This window comes from Cinclus cinclus, chromosome 4 (assembly GCF_963662255.1).
Source record: "Cinclus cinclus chromosome 4, bCinCin1.1, whole genome shotgun sequence".
NCBI classification, from domain to species: Eukaryota; Metazoa; Chordata; class Aves; order Passeriformes; family Cinclidae; genus Cinclus; species Cinclus cinclus.
Window position 1 is genome coordinate 71,507,558 of NC_085049.1, and position 20,238 is coordinate 71,527,795.

A 20,238-nucleotide genomic window follows, 5' to 3' on the forward strand; every position below is an offset into this window, starting at 1 on the left:
AGCAAAGACATAAGAAAATAAAGACAAGGCACTAGTTAAGTGGTGCAGTTACCACAATCACAGGGCCCAGGGAGGCGGTGGGGACCCTGTCCCTGGAGGAAAGCAAAGGCTGGACATGGAATTCAGTGCCACGGGCTGGTGACTAGGTGCGCTGTCCTGTCACAGGCTGGCCTCGGTGACCTCAGAGGTATTTCCCAACCCCATCGATTCTGTCAAATCAACAATTTGGCTCCCAGGGCAGCCTGACCCGCCCAGGCTGAGGTGGGAGCGAGGATCACCCGAAGCGCCCCGGCCCAGGAGAAACCGGGAAAAGGATCCCAGCCCTGGATCCCGAGGAGGAGCCGGGAGGAGGGACCGGGAGGAGGATCCCAGAGGTGGATCCCGAGGAGGAGTCAGGAGGAGGATCCTGAGGAGGAAGAGTGAGGCGGGCGCTGCGGGCGGCAAGATCGTCATGGAGGCGTTTGCGGTGAGGGACTGGGGCTGTGGTAAGGGACTGGGCCGTGCCTTCACGGGTCGCCGTGCCCTCACGGGCCGCCGTGCCCTTCTCCTTCTCTTCACAGGGAGCGCCTATGGCCATCGCCGTGGCCGTGGTCGCGGCGTCCGCCCTGCTGCTGCTGCTGCTGCGAGGGCCGGCCCGGAGGCCGAGCGGCCTCGTCACCCTGCAGGACCCGCTGGCCAAGTACCCGCTGCGGCTGCTGGACAAGGAGGTGCCCGGGGCTCTGGGGACTTAGGGCTTCGGGGAGGCCGCTGGCCTGCGGGGCTCTTGGCAGTGGGATCGAAACCCCAGAGGCCTCCAAGGATGGCTGTCACCCCGCAGCCACCCCGTGATGCTCCCGGGGTAGAGCAGGGTGTGTAAAAGCGTTTGTGCGAACTGTCGTTTCCTGATGTTTCGCATGCTGAAGTGCTGCTGGCCGTGTTTCTCCTACGGTTCCTGCCCTGGGTGCACCCTGGGTGAGAAGCAAGCGCTGGGCTTCTGCACGCCTTGTGTTCCCTGATCTTTGGCCACAACAATGTGCTCTTCTGGCCCTGCGCACACAATTTCCTGATTTTATCTTTTAAAGATGCTGCAGGGGTTGTGCAGGCAAGCACAGGACACTCCTTGTGAAAGTAAAGAGGAGAAAACTGCTTTCTGAAACTCCTGGTTGTTTCAACTTAATTTTTCAAAGCCTTTTCTGTGTCCTTTCCCAGAATTTGTCTTGCATGCTAACAAAGAGCAGGCTTGCTAAAGCATATTGTGTTGAATAAAGTTTGAAATTCAAAGTAGTGGTGATGCTGACCTTGTTCTAACTTTGTTTTTTTTAGGAAATCAGTCACGATACAAAGAAATTTAGATTCGGGCTACCCTCAACAAATCATGTATTAGGATTACCTGTAGGTAAGTGCTGTAAACACTTAATTACTTATATTTCTGGTTTCTCATAGTTCTTGGACTTCTGACTGTGAATTGAAGGCTCAGAAAAGCAAGGAATTAAAAGCTGCATCTGAATGCTGCTGTCTTGGAGAGAACTATCAGGTTTTCCAGAGGGCTGTATTTCTGATCTTTTGTGCGTGCTTTGCACGGTTGCATGGTGTAGGTTAGGAAAGGAGCAGTGAAACTGGACTGAGCCTGATGGAATTTGTCTCCAGTTGGGATATAAGCAAGAGTGGTGTCTGTCAAAGCTTTTTCATATTTCTTACTTGCATTCTACTTCCATCTGGTCCACTCAGTCTATTGGCAGTTGCCCTCCTGATTTTGGCAAGTTCAGTCACACTTGTAGTGGATAAAGGAGACAACTCTGCTGCCTGGGAAGATGCTGAAATATTCAGACCCTTTTCCATGCATGCACTTACCTTTGAGTTACACACATTTCCATGCAACTTTTTCTGGAGTTCTGTAGCATGAATTTCAGCCCAGGATTTGCCTTATTTCCTGTACTCTGGAATGCTGATAGCACTGAACCTTGGACCTTGAATCAGTGATAATCTGTGCAGGGGAAAGCCTCTGTGTCTGATCTGCAGATGTGGCTCTGTTTGTTCTTCACTGTTTGGCAGCTCCCTGTGCTGTATGCCAGATGTCAGGGACACCCCATTCCATGTGGGCATGTCCTTGCACTCTGCTTGTCTCTCTCCAAACTCTTTTCTGGCTTGTGTGGGGAAGAGCAGTGGAATTAGCTAGACAAATGGTAAACCAACTGAGATGTGCTCTGCAATGCTTGTGTTTATCCATATTCATTCTTAAGAATTTAGGAACAAGATCCTTAAACTATATTACCTCCTGGGAAATTCCTGCTGTGTGCTGAAAAAAGAGAAGAAACTGAATGTTTCATAGAGCATTTATATGGCAAGGATTTTCTCTGTCATTGCATATGTAGCAGGTTACAATACCTGCCTTTCCCTCTTGTCCTCCAGGGATGAAAAACGTAATCAGATTGAAATCAGAAAAACATAATTCTTTCTCCCCAGGCCAGCATGTTTACCTTTCTGCAAAAATTGATGGGAGTCTGGTGATTTGAGCCTATACCCCCATTTCCAGTGATGAGACAAAAGGATATGTTGATTTAATAATAAAGGTAAATTTTGTCTTCCTTTAATATAGATAGGTTGCTAACTGGAAGGAGGGTAACTATTTAATTTTAATGAGATGGTTTGCTTTGATCTAGTCATCAAATTTCATCGTCTTTCATTCAAATGTCATTAAATTTCATTTTCTTCGGATCTCATCTTTTTCAAACAGGGTGACTACATGGCAAGCAACTCATTCCACATTGCCCTTGAATAGTAAGTTGTATCCTGTGCATCTGCTGTGTGGCACTGAGGGATGGCAGAGGAGGAGTAGAGGGAGAAGAGAACCACCTCCCTGGCCATATTTCAGGAATTTCCCTAGTATCTTTTATTTGGCAGTGCATGAATACTGATCTCTCTCCCTCTAGATGCCTATGCTGCTGCTAATGCTTCCTGCCAAGACCTCTAAGCAGAAAACAAGTCAAACAAGGGAAATCCTTTAAGCTAGGGGATCCTAGGACTTCTGGATCTCCTAATCCTTTTCTGTGATAGAGTTTGTCCTTAGGCATAAGTCTAGACTTTTTTATTATTATTTTTTTTTTGCATGCTCTGTTTGTGTTGCAAGGGTGGTGAATGGTAATGAACTGCTTAATCCTTCTTACGTACCTTGAAAGCTGAAAAAGCTGTTGTGTGGCTGAGTGGGAAAGTTTTAGAAGGAAAACATGCAGCAATGCTTCCTTTTTTAGAAGGAGCGGCTACAGAAATGGGATGACATACATAAAGCGATAGTGAAGTAAGGGCAGCAGCACATAATCTGCCTTCCACCCATCCCTGTTTTCCTGGCTGTTTGCAGGGAGCACAGGAACATGTGTCCAACAGCGCATTTTATTGATTTTGTCTGCTTCCTGTTGCAAGACTCAAGAGATAATTGAGAACAAAGAATTGCCTCGATTTGGTGCTGAATGTCAGGCCTTCAGGACTGTGTTCCACAGTTTCTGATACTGTCTGCAGGAAAGTTAGTGGTTCATAATGTGTAAATGATTGTTCTTACAGGTCTACCACAAAAATGTGAACCCCAAGTTTCCAGAGGGTGGGAAGATGTCCCAGTATCTAGATAACATGAAGATTGGAGATACCATTGATTTCAGAGGGCCGAATGGACTGCTGGTCTATAAGGGGACAGGTACTGTGACACAGGTGGGAGAGCAAAAGGGAGGTACTGGTTATTTTCAGAGGTGCTTTATAAAACTTGACAGCTGTAGAGAATCTTTTTTTTTTTAATGATAAATAGGAAAAAAAGCACCTTTTCTAGACTTGACCATGAGCCTATCAGAGTTGATATGATGGGAAAGAGTACTTTGTGTAAGGAATAAATGATGAATGTCTCACTCCTGGGACTATAAATCTGAAAAAAAATGCTATTGCACTGTATGACTGAGAAGTCTGTACTGGAAATAAAATACCTCATCTATACATATGGAGGGAGGTGCTCCAGATGCTTCTTAAGCAAGGGAGATTGTGGCTTAAAATGCCATCTGAGAATCTCAGTGCTGTTACTGAATTACCAGCTGAGAGCAAGCTCCCTTTCATAATCAAACAGGTCTGGGTTGACTGTGAGGAAATAAGCTCAGAGAAGTAATCCTCAGAGGCAAACACGGGCTGATGGGGCACGGCTCTGGCACCCCATTTCCTCTGGCTCCTGCTGACCTGGAAAGCCACAGGAAAACGCAGTCCCCCGGACCTCGCGTCCCTGGATACCAGCAGAGCTGCAGTTTCACCCAGATCCCATATTCCCATGGCACTTCATCCCAGCAGGGATGAAAAGGTGAACCCTGCACGGGCAGGACCAGGAGCCCTCCAGTGCAGACCCCTGGTGCTGAAACCTCTTGGCTCTGGCTCCTCAAACACCACAGCTTTTGGCAAAGATGGGAGGAGTGGAACCATTTCTCTGGTCCTGGAAGAGAAGAAGAAGAAAAGAAAATGAAGTCCCCTGCAGAAGTCAAAGGATCCCAGTTTTCACACTTCTGCTCTGGATTGCTCACTGTGGGGCTTGATCCAAGACAGGTGACACCAATTCAAATATAAAAGTGCCCTTCACCAGCATTTTTGTTCCTAACCCTTTCAGACAGTAAAGGGATGCTCGATTTTCTTATTGCATTCTTTGCTCCATTTTAACAGAACCATTTTCATGCCAGACCCCACTTGTCAGTTACTCAATCCTCCTTTACCCCTGGACTTTTCACAAAGGGACACCCGGGGTGTCCCTTTTTTCACACAAGAAATCCCAAAGAGAAACCCCTCCAAAACCTGACAGAGAAAGGTTTCAAGGCACTCCAGAACACAGACACAGCTGTTCAGGCCTTCTCAGGCCACACCAATCCTGTCCCATCCACCTGAGCTGTGCAGGTGAGCTGTGCAAAGGCTCCCCTTCCTCCCAGGCAATCACTGTCTAAGGATGTCCACAGATGTCCCTCCTGGGCAGCACCTGGAAACAACGTGGGAAAGGCAAAATGAGAATGTTTTCTGTCAGAAAATGAGGAACAAGAATAATCATCATCATCAGAACTTCTGGACAAATTTAGCAACATCACTTTCATATGGTAAATACATGCCATGCCCATCCTTCCAGCCCAGGTGAAAACAGGAAGGAGAACGACAGGAAAAGCACAGTCCCTACTTTGGATGTCTTTCCTAAAGACTCTCTGCACTGTATGCTCTTTGTGTTCATTAAATGAATGGATTGCTGCTAAAAAAAATCTTGGCCCATATTTTCTCAGCCACAGGCAGGACAGGGTGGGCTGCAGCTGCAGAGCCAGGGAGATGCAGGACCTTGGCACGCCAGGGATAAGGGCAGGGGAAGCAGGGGAGGTGCAGGGGAGAGCTGCACAAGTCAAGGAACAGGCATTTTCTTGTCTACATTCATCAGGGCTGGGAACGTGGAAAACACGTGGTGCTGCATGCATCCAGGACACAGTGCCCACGGTTTGGTTGTTTTCCCTCTGCTCTCATAAGCCCTGCCTTCAGCCCCTCTCCAGGGGAGCAGAGAATTCCTCCAGGGTAAGGGTGAGTCCGGGACCACACCCCAGGGATGGGTCAGGTAAAGCAGGGGAGTTGTTTACGGGAACTGACCGCAAAAATCAAACCCAACAAACACTGAAATGGACTCTGTGGAGCAGCAGCACCAAGTGTTGGCAGCAGGCAGAGGCATGAGGTGCACGCAGGACCAACAAGTACCACCTCATCTGGTTCTTCTGCTTACGTGTATTGCAGTCGTGAATCACTTCACACCTGCTCTTCTGAAAAGGCCATTCATTTTCACAGGCATAAACCTGCCCTCCAAAATGACATCTGCAAAGTGGGCACTTGACTTTGGCTTCCTGTACGAAAGGTGCAACCTTACAGAGCCAACCTGCCTGTGGCCTGGCCAGGGATTTTAGACACAAAAATTCCAGATGGTCGAGGATTTCTCCCAGACCAAAGCTGCCCCTTTCTCCAAACCTGGCTGCCATCCGAGTGACAAACGTGCCCTCCAAAATGACATCTGAAAAGTGGGCACTTGACTTGGTCTTGCTGTGCCAAAGTGCCACCTTTCAAAGCCAACTTACCTAACTTCCCTGCGGCCGGTCCTGGACTTTCACCTACAAAAATTCCAGATGGTTGAGGATTTCTCCCAGAACAAGGCTGCCCCTTCCTATAAACCTGGCTGCCATCCAAGTGCCAAAAGTGCCCTCCAAAAAGACATCTGCAAACTGGGCTCTTGACTTTGGCTTACTGGGCAAAAGTGCCACCTATGAGACCCAACTTGCCTGTGTCCTGTCTGGGGATTATACACACAAAAATTCCAGATGGTTGAGGATTTCTCCCAGACCAAAGCTGCCCTTTCCAAATCTGGCTGCCATCCAAGTGCCAAACGTGCCCTCCAAAATGACATCTGCCATGTTGGCTCTGGACTTTGCCTTCCTGTGCAAAAGTGCCATCTTTCAAAGCAAACTTACCTAACTTCCCTGTGGCCGGTCCTGGACTTTTGCCTACAAAAATTCCAGATGGTTGAGGATATCTCCCAGACCAAGGCTTCCCCTTCCTCCAAACCTGGCTGCCATCCGAGTGCCAAAAATGCCCTCCAAAATGACATTTGCAAAGTGGGCACTTGACTTTGGCTTCCTGGGCAAAATTGCCACATTTCAGAGCCAACTTGTCTGTGCCTGTCCAGGGATTTTACATACAAAAATTCCAGATGGCGAAGGATTTCTCCCAGACCAAGGCTGCCCCCCCCTCGAAACCTGGCTGCCAACTGAGTGCCAAACATGCCCTCCAAAATGACACCTGCAAAGTAGGCTCTGCACTTTGGCTTCCTGGGCAAACGTGCTACATATTTGAGCCAACTTGTGTGTGCCGTGTCTAGGGATTTATCCTAAAAGTATTCCAGATGGTCGAATATTTCTCCCATACCAAGGTTGCCCCTTTCTCCAAACCTGGCTGCAATCCGAGTGCCAAACGTGCCCTACAAAATGACATCTGGAAAGTGGGCACTTGACTTTGCCTTCCTGGCCAAAGTGTCACCTTTCGAAGCCAACTTGCCTGTGTCCTGACCGGGGATTTTACACACAGAAATTCCAGATGGTCGAGGATTTCTCCCAGACCAAAGCTGCCCCTTCCTCCAAACCTGGTTGCAATCTGAGTGCCAAACATGCCCTCCAAAATGACATCTGCAAAGGGGGCTCTGGACTTTGGGTTCCTGGGCAAACGTGCTACATATTTGAGCCAACTTGTCTACGACCTGTCCGGGGATTTTACAGAAAAGTATTCCAGATGGTCGAGGATTTCTCCCAGACCAAGGCTGCCCCTTCCTCCAAACCTGGCTTCCATCCAAGTGCCAAATGTGCCCTTCAAAATGACATCCGCCAAGTGGGCTCTTGACTTTGGCTTACTATGCAACAGGGCCACGTTTCAGTGCCAACGTGCCTAACTTGCCTGCGGCCCTTCCTCAAATTTTGCCTGCAAAAATTCCGGATGGTTGAGGATTTCTCCCAGACCAAAGCTGCTCCTTCCTCCAAATCTGGCTGCCATCCAAGTGACAAACGTGCCCTCCAAAATGACATCTGCCATGTTGGCTCTGGACGTTACCTTCCTGTGCAAAAGTGCCACCTTTCAAAGCCAACTTATCTAACATCCCTGCGGCCGGTCCTGGACTTTTGCCTACAAAAATTCCAGATGGTTGAGGATTTCTCCCAGACCAAAGCTGCCCTTTCCTACATACTTGGCTACCATCCAAGTGCCAAATGTGCCCTTCAAAATGACATCTGCCAAGTGGGCACTTGACTTTGCCTTACTATGCAACAGGGCCACGTATCAGAGGCAACTTACCTAACTTGCCTGCGGCCCTACCTTGGATTTTGCCTACAAAAGTTCCAGATGGTCAAGGATTCCTCCCAGACCAAAGCTGCCCCTTCCTCCAAAACTGGCTGCCATCCAAGTGCCAAACGTGCCCTCCAAAATGATATCTGCCATGTTGGCTCTGGACTTTGCCTTCCTGTGCAAAAGTGCCATCTTTCAAAGCCAACTTACCTAACTTGCCTGCGGCCCTTCCTCGGATTTTGCCTGCAAATATTCCAGATGGTTGAGGATATCTCCCAGACCAAAGCTGCCCCTTCCTCCAAACCTGGCTGCCATCCAAGTGCCAAAAGTGCCCTCCAAAATGACATTTGCAAAGTGGGCACTTGACTTTGCCTTCCTGGGCGAAAATGCCACCTATGAGACCCAACTTGCCTGTGCTCTGTCCATTGGTTTTATCTACATAAAATCCAGATGGTCAAGGATTTCTCCCAGACCAAAGCTGCTCCTTCCTCCAAATGTGGCTGCCATCCGAGTGCCAAACATGCCCTCCAAAATGACATCTGCCATATTGGCTCTGGACTTTGCCTTCCTGTGCAAAAGTGCCATCTTTCAAAGCCATCTTGCCTGTGGGCTGTCCGGGGATTTTACATACAAAAATTCCAGATGGTTGAGGATTTCTCCCAGACCAAGGCTTCCCCTTCCTCCAAACCTGACTGCCATTTGAGTGCCAAACGAGCCCTCCAAAATGACATCTGGAAAGTGGGCACTTGACTTTGCTTTCCTGTGCAAAAGTGCCACCTTTCAGAGCCAACTAGCTTGTGGCCCTTCCGGAGATTTTAGCTACAAAAATTCCAGATGGTTGAGGATATCTCCCAGACCAAGGCTGTCCCTTCCTCCAAACCTGGAAGCCAACCTAGTGACAAATGCGCCATCCAAAATGACATCTGCAATGTGGGCTCTGGACAAATGATTCATGGTGACATCAAGTGGCCTAAAAGGGCATGGGATGCATTGTGAACACCACAGAGGTTAAGAGAAGCAAGGAACCATTGTGACCCAGTGGAGGCTATCAATCTAATGATCCATTGTGAAACCAATGGGCCTAAAAGGGCCCGGGATGAATTGTGACACCATGGGGCCCAATAGAAACAAGGAACTATTATGACACCATGGAGACCAACAATCAAATGATTCATTGTGACATCAAGTGGCCTAAAAGGGCATGGGATGCATTGTGACACAAGAGGGGTTAAGAGAAGCAAGGAACCATTGTGACCCAATGGAGGCTAACAATCTAATGATCCATTGTGACACCAATGGGCCTAAAATGGCCACGGATGAATTGTGACAGCATGGGGCCCAAAAGAAGGAAGGAACTATTATGACACCATGGAGGCCAAGAATCAAATGATTCATTATGACATCAAGTGGCCTAAATGGGCATGGGATGCATTGTGACACTACAGAGGTTAAGAGAAACAAGAAAGCACTGTGACCCAATGCAGGCTAACAATCTAATGTTCCCTTGTGACACCAGGGGACCCAAAAGGCCCAGGGATGAATTGTGAAAGCATGGGGCCCAATAGAAGCAAGGAACCATTATGACACCATGGAGGCCAAGAATCAAATGATTCATTGTGACATCAAGTGGCCTATAAGGGCATGGGATGCATTGTGACACCACAGGGGCTAAGAGAAACAAGGAACCATTGTGACCCAATGGAGGCTAACAATCTAATGATCCATTGTGACACAAATGGCCCTAAAAGGGCCAGGGATGAATTGTGGAAGCATGGGGCGCAATAAATTATGGAAACATTATGACACCATAGAGGCAAAGAATCAGATGATTCATTGTAACACCAAGTGGCCTAAAAGGGCATGGGATGCATTGTGACACCACAGGGGCTAAGAGAAGCAAGGAACCATTGTGACCCAATGCAGGCTGATAATCTAATGATCCCTTGTGACACCAGAGATCGTAAACGGGCCAGGGATGAATTGTGAAAGCATGGGGCCCAATAGAAGCAAGGATCTATTATGCCACCATGGAGGCCAAGAATCAAATGATTCATTGTGATATGAAGTGGCCTAAAAGCACATGGGATACGTTGTTACGCCACAGGGGTTAAGAGAAGCAAGGAACCATGGTGACCCAATGGAGGCTAACACTCTAATGATCCCTTGTGACACCAGGGGGCCCAAAAGTGCCAGGGATGAATTGTGAAAGCATGTGGCTGTTGGGGATTGGTTTCTTTCCCTTTACCCTCTGTGGAATTTTCCCCATTGTCATGCTAAGATACGTGTTGACTGGGCCCTGGTGACAAGGGGGAGGGGACGGGAGGGAAGAGGGGAACCCCACGAGATTCAAACAGCCAGAAGAGGAAGCGGAAGGCTGGGCCTCGGCCCATTTCCCCCGTGGAGTTCGGACGAGAAGGACGATCGCTGCCTCTCCTCCATCTCCGCCATCCCAGCATCGGGAAACCACCATCGGACCCTGCCTGGCTGTCTTCTCGCTGTGAGCTACCACCATCCAGCACTCTACTGAGCACCGGGACCGACACCGTGAGCGGAGGGCTCTCCCCATCTCTCTCTCCCCCTGGGACAGCGCTGCCATCACCCCCAGCCCTCCTGCAGCTCTGCGGGACCCGCCCGCCTCCAGCACCGGGAACTGCAGCTCAGGGAAAAGGTGCCTGCAGCCAAAAAACTCTGGGACTGAGTTACTGTTCTGTTTGTGGGTAATTTCATAGCTGTTGTTGTTCTTGTTTGTCTTGTTCGATATACTTGTAAAGAACTGTTATTCCTACCCCCATATCTTTGCCTGAGAGCTCTCTTAATTCCAAAATTATAATAATCGGAAGAATCACAATTCTTTTTTTTAAGTCCAAGGGGAATCTTCTGCTTTCCTTGGCAAACACCTGTCCTTCAAACCAGGACAGATTTTGGCCACCCAACGTGGGGCCCGAGGGCATTGAGAGAAAAGGGTGAAAAAGGAATAACAGTTCTTGAGTTACCTCAGTTTTGTGTTAGGTGGCATCATGTTGTCCAGCTTACCGTGGTTTGGGCTCCATGTGGCCACAGCACTATCTCTCCCATTTGCAATCCCTTACTTGAACATGGGTCCTATAACTCAGGCTGCTGTAACGATTATCCAGTTCCTTTTGTGGGCTGATAACGTGAGAAATTCATGGATTTTTAACTTCCTCTGGAAGGTGGGCACATGGATTCAGAGCTATCACACTCTAACTGTATGTTTTTGGGGCTACTTTAATAATGGTACATACTGTGAGGATATGACACCAGGGAAAATTTTGTCCCAACCCCTTACACAGTTTTTTGGGTCTGCTCCACCAGCTTTTGAGGGGTTCAAATCTCTTCTAAGCAGTAATGATATCATACAGTGGCTGACATTGCTAATAGGCCTTGTAAACTTGTTCTATTTAACATTCCGAGATGAGGGGAGATTGACTTGGATGACAACCCTGATACGTCCCCCAAGGAATAGGGATCCTGCCCCAGAGCCTGGCCCTGCCCCAGAGCCTGGCTCTGCCCCAGAGACTAAGGATTCTGCCCCAGAGCCTGCCCCTGCCCCTGCCCCAGAGCCTAAGGATTCTGTCCCAGAGACTAAGGATTCTGTCCCAGAGCCTGCCCCTGCCCCTGTCCCAGAGACTAAGGATTCTGCCCCAGAGGTTAAGGATGTTGCCCCTGAGCCTGATTCTGCCCCAGAGCTCACCTCAGAAAGGAACCATCCAGAGTGGGTGGGGTTTCTAGTGAAGGAGATGGGCCAAATGCTGAAGGAGTACCTTTCCCCACCTCTTGAGAAACTCTCCCTCTGCCTTAAAGAGGGAGAACCTGATGGTGCAGCAGTGGAACCCACAAATGTTACATCTCTCCAGGCTCCAGCTGAACTGCAAGGGCACTCACAGCCAGCAGCAGTTGCCCCCGTGGAAACTAGAAAGTCTAAGGTGAAAACAAAGCACCTAGAAATAATGATCAGAAAGCAGGGCCCTCACAACCAGCAGGGGAGCCAGAGGTTGAGATCGTCACAGAGTCCCTGTCATGCGAGAGTCTCCGTAATCTGCGTAAAGATGTTGTACGAAGGGGCCGTGAGGCTTTTACAACGTGGTTACTGCGGGTCTGGGACCTTATGGGTACAGGTGTGCAGCTGGATGGTACTGAGGCAAGGAATTTGGGACCCCTAACCCAGGACTCAGGTGTGGATCACATATTCGTAAGGGAACGAGGCCCCCTTTCCCTCTGGGAGCAGCTTTTAATGAGTGTAAGAGAGAGGTTTGTCCATAGAGAGAGAATGCAGGAGAACCACCATAGAATGCACTGGAAGACCGCTGAGGAGGGGATCCAACAGCTGAGAGAAGTGGCAGTACTGGAGATACTCTTTGGGAGGGGTGGACAACATGACAATGACCCCGACAAGGTCAGGTTCACAGGGCAGATGTTGTGGAATCTGGCACACCTGGGGCCATCTCAATACACCACATTCATTGCAGCCATTAATGCTGACACCAACCACGAGACAGTGGGTTCTGTTGCCAATAGGCTCAGGAATTTTGAGAGTATAATGAATGGCCCAATGCAGGCTCAGGTCTCTGCTGTGATTAGGGAACTCAGAGAGGAGATGAGAGAGATGAGGGAGGAGATGAAGAAGGTCAGTACAGCACCAGTGCGAGTCACAGATCCCAGAGTTAGAGCCCAACGCCCCCCAGCTAGGGATAGAGGAAACACCCCACGAGCTGACCTGTGGTTCTTTCAGTGTGACCATGGGGAAGACATGAGGAGGTGGGATGGGAAACCCACTTCTGCCCTGGCAGCGCGGGTGCGTCAACTCAGGGAGGGAAACACTAACCAAAGGAGCTCCACTAAAGTGAAGGTAGCCTCAACTTCCCATAACCAAGATGCAGGGTACTACAAAAGGGAAGATAATTTGTTAGATCCCCTTGAGGGAACCTCCAACATGTATGCCCAGGAAGGAAATTATAACCAGTGCTAGAGGGGCCCTGCCTCTAGCCAGGGAGAGGCATGGGAAAACCGGGTCTTTTGGACGGTGTGGATCCAATGGCCTGGCACATCAGAGCCACAAAAACATAGGGCATTAGTTGATACTGGTTCACAGGTCACCCTAATACCATCAGAACATGTTGGGGAAGAGCCTGTTTCTATTGCTGGGGTGACAGGGGGATCACAGGAATTGACTTTGCTGGAGGCTGAGGTGAGCCTGACTGGGAAGGAGTGGCAGAAGCATCCAATTGTGACTGGCCCAGAGGCACCGTGTATTCTAGGCATAGACTTCCTGAGGAATGGCTATTACAAAGACCCAAAGGGACTCAGATGGGCTTTTGGAATAGCTGCTATAGAGGCAGAAAACATTAAGCAATTGAACACCTTGCTTGGACTGTCGGAGAACCCATCTGTAGTGGGACTCCTGAAGGTGAAGGAGCAGCAAGTGCCAATTGCCACCTCGAGAGTGCACCACAGGCAGTACAGGACAAATCGAGATGCCGTGATCCCCATCCACAAGATGATCTGTGAGCTGGAGGGCCAAGGGGTGGTCAGCAAAACCCACTCACCCTTCAACAGCCCCATCTGGCCTGTGCGCAAGTCTGATGGAGAATGGAGATTGACTGTGGACTATCGTGTATTGAATGAAGTGACTCCACCGCTGAGCGCTGCCGTGCCGGACATGTTGGAACTCCAGTACGAGCTGGAGTCCAAGGCAGCAAAGTGGTACGCCACCATTGACATTGCCAATGCGTTTTTCTCCATTCCTCTGGCAGCAGAGTGCAGGCCTCAGTTTGCTTCCACCTGGAGGGGCGTGCAGTACACCTGGAACCGACTGCCCCAGGGGTGGAAACACAGCCCCACCATCTGCCATGGACTGATCCAGGCTGCACTGGAAAAGGGTGAAGCTCCAGAACATCTGCAATACATTGATGACATCATTGTGTGGGGGAACACGGCAATGGAAGTATTTGAGAAAGGAGAGAAGATCATCCAGATTCTGCTGGGAGCCGGTTTCGCCATCAAGAGGAGCAAAGTCAAAGGTCCTGCCCGAGAGATCCAGTTCCTGGGAGTAAAGTGGCAAGACGGGCGGCGCCAAATCCCCACTGAGGTCATCAATAAGATCACCGCGATGTCTCCACCAACCAACAAGAAGGAAACACAAGCTTTCGTAGGTGCCATAGGCTTTTGGAGAATGCACATTCCTGAATACAGCCAGATCGTGAGCCCTCTCTACCTGGTCACCCGGAAGAAGAACGAATTCCACTGGGGCCCTGAGCAGCAGCAAGCCTTTGCCCAGATCAAGCAGGAGATCGCTCATGCTGTAGCCCTCGGCCCAGTCAGGACAGGACCAGAGGTGAAGAATGTGCTCTACTCTGCAGCCGGGAACAAGGGCTTGTCCTGGAGCCTTTGGCAGAAGGTACCTGGTGAGACCCGAGGCCGACCTCTGGGATTCTGGAGCCGAAGTTACAGAGGGTCTGAAGCCAACTACACCCCAACAGAGAAGGAGATCTTGGCCGCTTATGAAGGAGTTCAAGCTGCCTCAGAAGTGATTGGCACAGAAGCACAGCTCCTCCTGGCACCCCGACTACCAGTGCTGGGGTGGATGTTTAAGGGAAGGTCCCCTCTACCCACCACGCCACCGATGCCACATGGAGCAAGTGGATTGCCCTCATCACACAGCGCGCCCGTGTCGGAAACCCAAATCGCCCTGGGATTTTGGAAATAATTACAAACTGGCCAGAAGGTGAAAATTTTGGTCTTGCCGATGAAGAGGAGCAAGAACAAGTGACCCGGGCTGATGAAGCCCCGCCATACAACCAACTGCCAGCAGATGAAACTCGCTACGCTCTTTTCACTGACGGTTCCTGTCGCATCGTGGGGATGAACCGGAAGTGGAAAGCAGCCGTATGGAGCCCCACACGACAGGTTGCACAAGCTACTGAAGGAGAAGGTGGATCAAGTCAACTTGCTGAACTCAAAGCCGTTCAGCTGGCCCTGGACATTGCTGAAAGAGAAAAGTGGCCAAAGCTTTACCTTTACACTGATTCATGGATGGTAGCCAATGCTCTGTGGGGCTGGCTGGAAAGATGGAAAAAAGCTAACTGTCAACGTAGGGGAAAACCAATCTGGGCTGCTGATGAGTGGAAAGACATTGCCAGTCGGGTAGAGAAGCTACCCATAAAGGTCCGTCATGTAGATGCCCATGTCCCCAAGAGTCGGGCTAATGAGGAGCACCAACACAATGAGCAAGTAGATCAGGCTGCAAGGATAGAGGTGTCACAGATAGACTTAGACTGGCAACACAAGGTAGAGTTGTTTCTGGCTCGATGGGCCCACGATGCCTCAGGTCACCAAGGCAGAGATGCTACCTATAAGTGGGCACGAGACCGAGGGGTGGATCTCACCATGGACAGTATTTCCCAGGTTGTCCATGACTGTGAGACATGTGCTGCCATCAAGCAAGCCAAGCGAGTGAAGCCCCTCTGGTATGGGGGGCGGTGGTCCAAATATAAGTATGGGGAGGCCTGGCAGATTGACTACATCACACTGCCTCAGACACGCCAAGGCAAGCGCTACGTGCTGACCATGGTGGAAGCCACCACTGGATGGTTGGAGACCTACCCTGTGCCTCATGCCACTGCCCGCAACACCATCCTGGGCCTGGAAAAACAAGTCCTTTGGAGACATGGTACCCCTGAGAGAATTGAGTCAGACAATGGGACTCATTTCAAGAACAGCCTCATAAACACCTGGGCCAGAGAACACGGCATCGAGTGGGTGTACCACATTCCTTATCACGCACCAGCGGCTGGGAAAGTGGAACGGTGCAATGGGCTGCTTAAAACCACCTTGAAGGCACTGGGTGGAGGGACTTCCAAAAACTGGGAGATTAATCTACCAAAGGCCACATGGTTAGTGAACACCCGAGGTTCCACTAATCGAGCAGGCCCTGCCCAGTCTGAGCCCTTGAGAACACCAGATGGGGACAAGGTTCCAGTGGTGCACATGAGAGGTATGCTAGGAAAAACTGTTTGGGTGACCCCTGCCTACAGCAAAGACAATCCAATTCATGGGGTGGTTTTTGCTCAAGGGCCAGGGTGTACCTGGTGGATCATGCAAAGGGATGGAAAGACCAGATGCATACCCCAAGGAGACCTTGTTTTAGGGTGAACTACCTACAATACTGTGCCTGTATCTGTAACTATATGGATGTCTATAATTTGAAGATTTTGATTTGGCATGATGGTAGGGGAAAATTCGGGGTGGATAATGTTGGGGTTTGGTTTATTTCCCTTTACCCTCTGTGGAATTTTCCCCATTGTCATGCTAAGATACCTGTTGACTGGGCCCTGGTGACAAGGGGGAGGGGACGGGAGGGAAGAGGTGAACCCCGCGAGATTCAAACAGCCAGAAGAGGAAGCGGAAGGCTGGGCCTCGGCCCATTTCCCCCGTGGAGTTCGGACGAGAAGGACGATCGCTGCCTCTCCTCCATCTCCGCCGTCCCAGCGTCGGGAAACCAACATCGGACCCTGCCCGGCTGTCTTCTCGCTGTGAACTACCACCATCCAGCACTCTGCTGAGCACCAGAACCAATACCGTGAGCGGAGGGCTCTCTCTCCATCTCTCTCTCCCCCTGGGACAGCGCTGCCATCACCCCCAGCCCTCCTGCAGCTCTGCGGGACCCGCCCGCCTCCAGCACCGGGAACTGCAGCTCAGGGAAAAGGTGCCTGCAGCCAAAAAACACTGGGACTGAGTTACTGCTCTGTTTGTGGGTAATTTCATAGCTGTTGTTGTTCTTGTTTGTCTTATTAGATATACTAGTAAAGAACTGTTATTCCTACCCCCATATCTTTACCTGAGAGCTCTCTTAATTCCAAAATTATAATAATCGGAAGAATCACAATTTTTTTTTTCAGTCCAAGGAGAAGCTTCTGCTTTCCTTGGCAAACACCTGTCTTTCAAACCAAGACAGTGGCCCAATAGAAACATGGAAAAATTATGACAACATAGAAGCCAAGAATCAAATGGTTCATTGTGACATCAAGCGGCCTAAAAGGGCATGGGATGCATTCTGACAACACAGGGGCTAAGAGAAGCAAGGAACCATTGTGACCCAATGCAGGCTAACAATGTAATGATCCATTGTGACACCAATGGGCCTAAAAGGGCCAGGGATGAATTGTGGAAGCATGGGGCACAATAAAAACATGGAAGCATTATGGCACCATAGAGGCCAAGAATCAAATGATTCATTGTAACACCAAGTAGCCTAAAAGGGCATGGGATGCATTGTGACACCACAGAGGTTAAGAGAAGCAAGGAACCATTGTGACCCAATGCAGGCTAAAAATCTAATGATCCATTGTGACACCAATGTGCCTAAAAGGGCCAGAAATGGATTGTTACCGTATGGGGCCCAAGAAAAACATGGAAACATTATGACACCATAGCGGCCAAGAATCAAATGATTCGTTGTAAGACCAAGTGGTCTAAAAGGGCATGGGATGCATTGTGACACCACAGAGGTTATGAGAAGCAAGGAACCATTGTGACCCAATGGAGGGTAACAATCTAATGATCCCTTGTGGCACCAAAGGGCCTAAAAAGTCCAGGAATGGATTGTTACAGCATGGGGCCGAATAAAAACATGGAACAATAATGACATCCTGGAGGCCAAGAATTAAATGATTCATTGTGACATCAAGTGGCCCAAAAGGGCATGGGAGGCACTGTGACACCACAGAGGTTAAGAGAAGCAAGGAACCATTGTGACCCAATGGAGGCTAACAATCTAATGATCCCTTGTGACACCAATGGGCCCAAAAGGACCACGGATGAACTGTTACAGCATGGGGCCCAATAGAAGCAAGGAACTATTATGCCGCCATGGAGACCAAGAATCAAATGATTCATTGTGACACCAAGTGGCCTAAAAGGGCATGGGATGCATTGTGACACCACAGAGGTTAAGAGAAGCAAGGAACCATTGTGACCCAATGCAGGCTAACAATCTAATGATCCCTTGTGGCACCAGGGGGCCTAAAAGGGCCAGGGATGGATTTTTACAGTACCGGGACCAATAGAAGCAAGGATGTATTATGCCACCATGGAGGCCAAGAATCAAATGATTCATTGTGACATCAAGTGGCCTAAAAGGGCATGGGATGCATTGTGACAGCACAGAGGTTAAGAGAGGCAAGGAACCATTGTTACCCAATGCAGGCTAACAATCTAATGATCCCTTGTGGCACCAGGGGGCGCAAAAGGACCACGGATGAACTGTGACATCATGGGGCCCTATAGAAGAAAGGAACCATTATGACACCATGAAGGCCAAGAATCAAATGATTCATTGTGACATCAAGTGGCCTAAAAGGGCATGGGATGCATTGTGACACCACAGATGTTAAGAGAAGCAAGGAACCATTGTGACCCAATGGAGGCTAATAATCGAATGATCCATTGTGACACCAGGGGGCGTAAAAGGGCCGGGGATGGATAGTTACAGCATGGGGCCCGATAAAATCATGGAAACATTATGACACCATAGAGGCCAAGAATCAAATGATTCATTGTGTCAACAAGTGGCCTAAAAGAGCATGGAATGCATTGTGACACCACAGGGGTTAAGAGAAGCAACTAGCTATTATGACACAGTGCAGGCTAACAATCTAATGATCCCTTGTGACACCAGGCGGCCTATAAGTTCCAGGGATGAATTGTGACAGAATGGGGCCCAATAAAACAAGGAAATATTATGACACTGCTGCCCGATCCCAAAGAGTAAAACAGAAATCAACAAAGTTGTTTTGTGCGGTGCTTTATTCAGGGCCCGGGGACCTGAGGACTAGCGTCCAAAGTCAAAGTCCCAACCCGTTACTGAATCTTACACAGTTTTATACCCTTTTACAAATCTTGCTTCACCATGGCTACATGCTATGGTCCACATACTTTACATCAAAGGCAGCATTCATTTTCGAGATAACATTTCTAAAGGTTATAACTCTTGCACGCCTGCCTAAGTTAAGACAATAAGATACCTTTCTAATGGTTATAAATCCTACATGCTTGTCTAAACTAAAACTATAGATTAATCCCGCACCTGTTTATTGTACTTCATCAGTAAGTTCTTTACTGTTCCTACAAACGAACACTTGGTCCTTCTTTGCTCCACTGGCCCTTAACTCATTATTCTGTAGTTCAGCACATTCCCAGGCTTAGTTCCCAGGGCCTACCTTATACTAGCTACAAACTGCAGCCTTAGCATTACTACCACTAGCTATTAAATCTATATGTATATGCTAACAACTCCCCCCTTTTGAGCATCCTTCAATCTTCTGCAAGGATGCTCAACTTCTTCCCTCCATTCTTCATGTAACCATCTCTAAGCATGAAGGAGGCGGTGTATTCCCAGCCGGTTGTCCCTTCCTGGTCATAGCCTTCATTATTCTCCGTGTATGAATTCCTTCTCTGGTGATTACTCCTAGAAGACATCTGTAAACTCCATACACAACTCCAATTAATATTAACCATATTATTGCATATTGAACAATTGAGGATATCCAACCAGAGACCTGGATCCCTAAAGAGCTGAATATTGCTCCAATCCAATTATGTTCCGCATCTTTTGCTATTTCCCTAGTTTTAGATTCAATATTCTCCAATTGATCTATATCTTTTTCTACTTCCTTTGTCACATTTGGGATATGAATACAGCAATGATCTGTTTTCCCATGCAGATATCCACAAACTCCATGCTCTCTTAGTAACAGCATATCTAGTGCCATCCGGTTTTGCAATGTCATCCGAGTAGTTGCCTGTAATTGTGAATTTAAATCTTTAAATCCCTTCTTGGTGGCTGCTGCTAATCTTTCGGTCTGTCCCAGGAGTCTATACAACATTTCCCTATTTCGATATGTGGAGATAGGTGCAAATAAAGATTCTAGTGCCCATCCGAATTTTACTCCCCCTGACGGTTCATGCCACTCATTTTCTTCAATAATTTCATCTCCTATGTCTCTCCTTTGCCTGGCCTGTATTTCTTGTTTATTAAGTTTAGATTGTTTCCAGAATGGACATAAGGTAGGAACTCCTAAAGTTATTTGAGTTACCATCCCATCGATCGGCATATGAGTGGTCCATTTCCCATGTCCCATTACCCAGACTAAGTTACCAGGGCTTCTGATAGTGGTAGTTTTGCAATCTACTTATTTGTTACCGGCCATCTCTCCCCTAATTGTATGATTGTACTGTCTACATTCACATCCCCACTTGAGTAACACTCTTACTGGTACCAAACCTATTTCTGCTTCAGGAGTATCACAAGTAATAACTCGTGAACAATTCCATACCTCTGTTGTCCCAGTTGATGTCCTCTGAGCTGTCTCTGTTGTTAATACTCTA

At 48.7% G+C, this 20,238-nt stretch overlaps 1 protein-coding gene across 1 annotated transcript; it reads left to right on the forward strand.

The window, feature by feature from the left end:
- Positions 1 to 417: 417 nt before the first annotated feature.
- LOC134043852 (NADH-cytochrome b5 reductase 2-like) lies at positions 418 to 3,762 on the forward strand. Its single transcript, XM_062492586.1, is given in 5 exon segments — positions 418 to 466; positions 561 to 707; positions 1,303 to 1,375; positions 2,443 to 2,549; positions 3,535 to 3,762. Coding segments are annotated over 5 exon segments (570 nt in total). The 5' UTR covers positions 418 to 451.
- Positions 3,763 to 20,238: the final 16,476 nt, after the last annotated feature.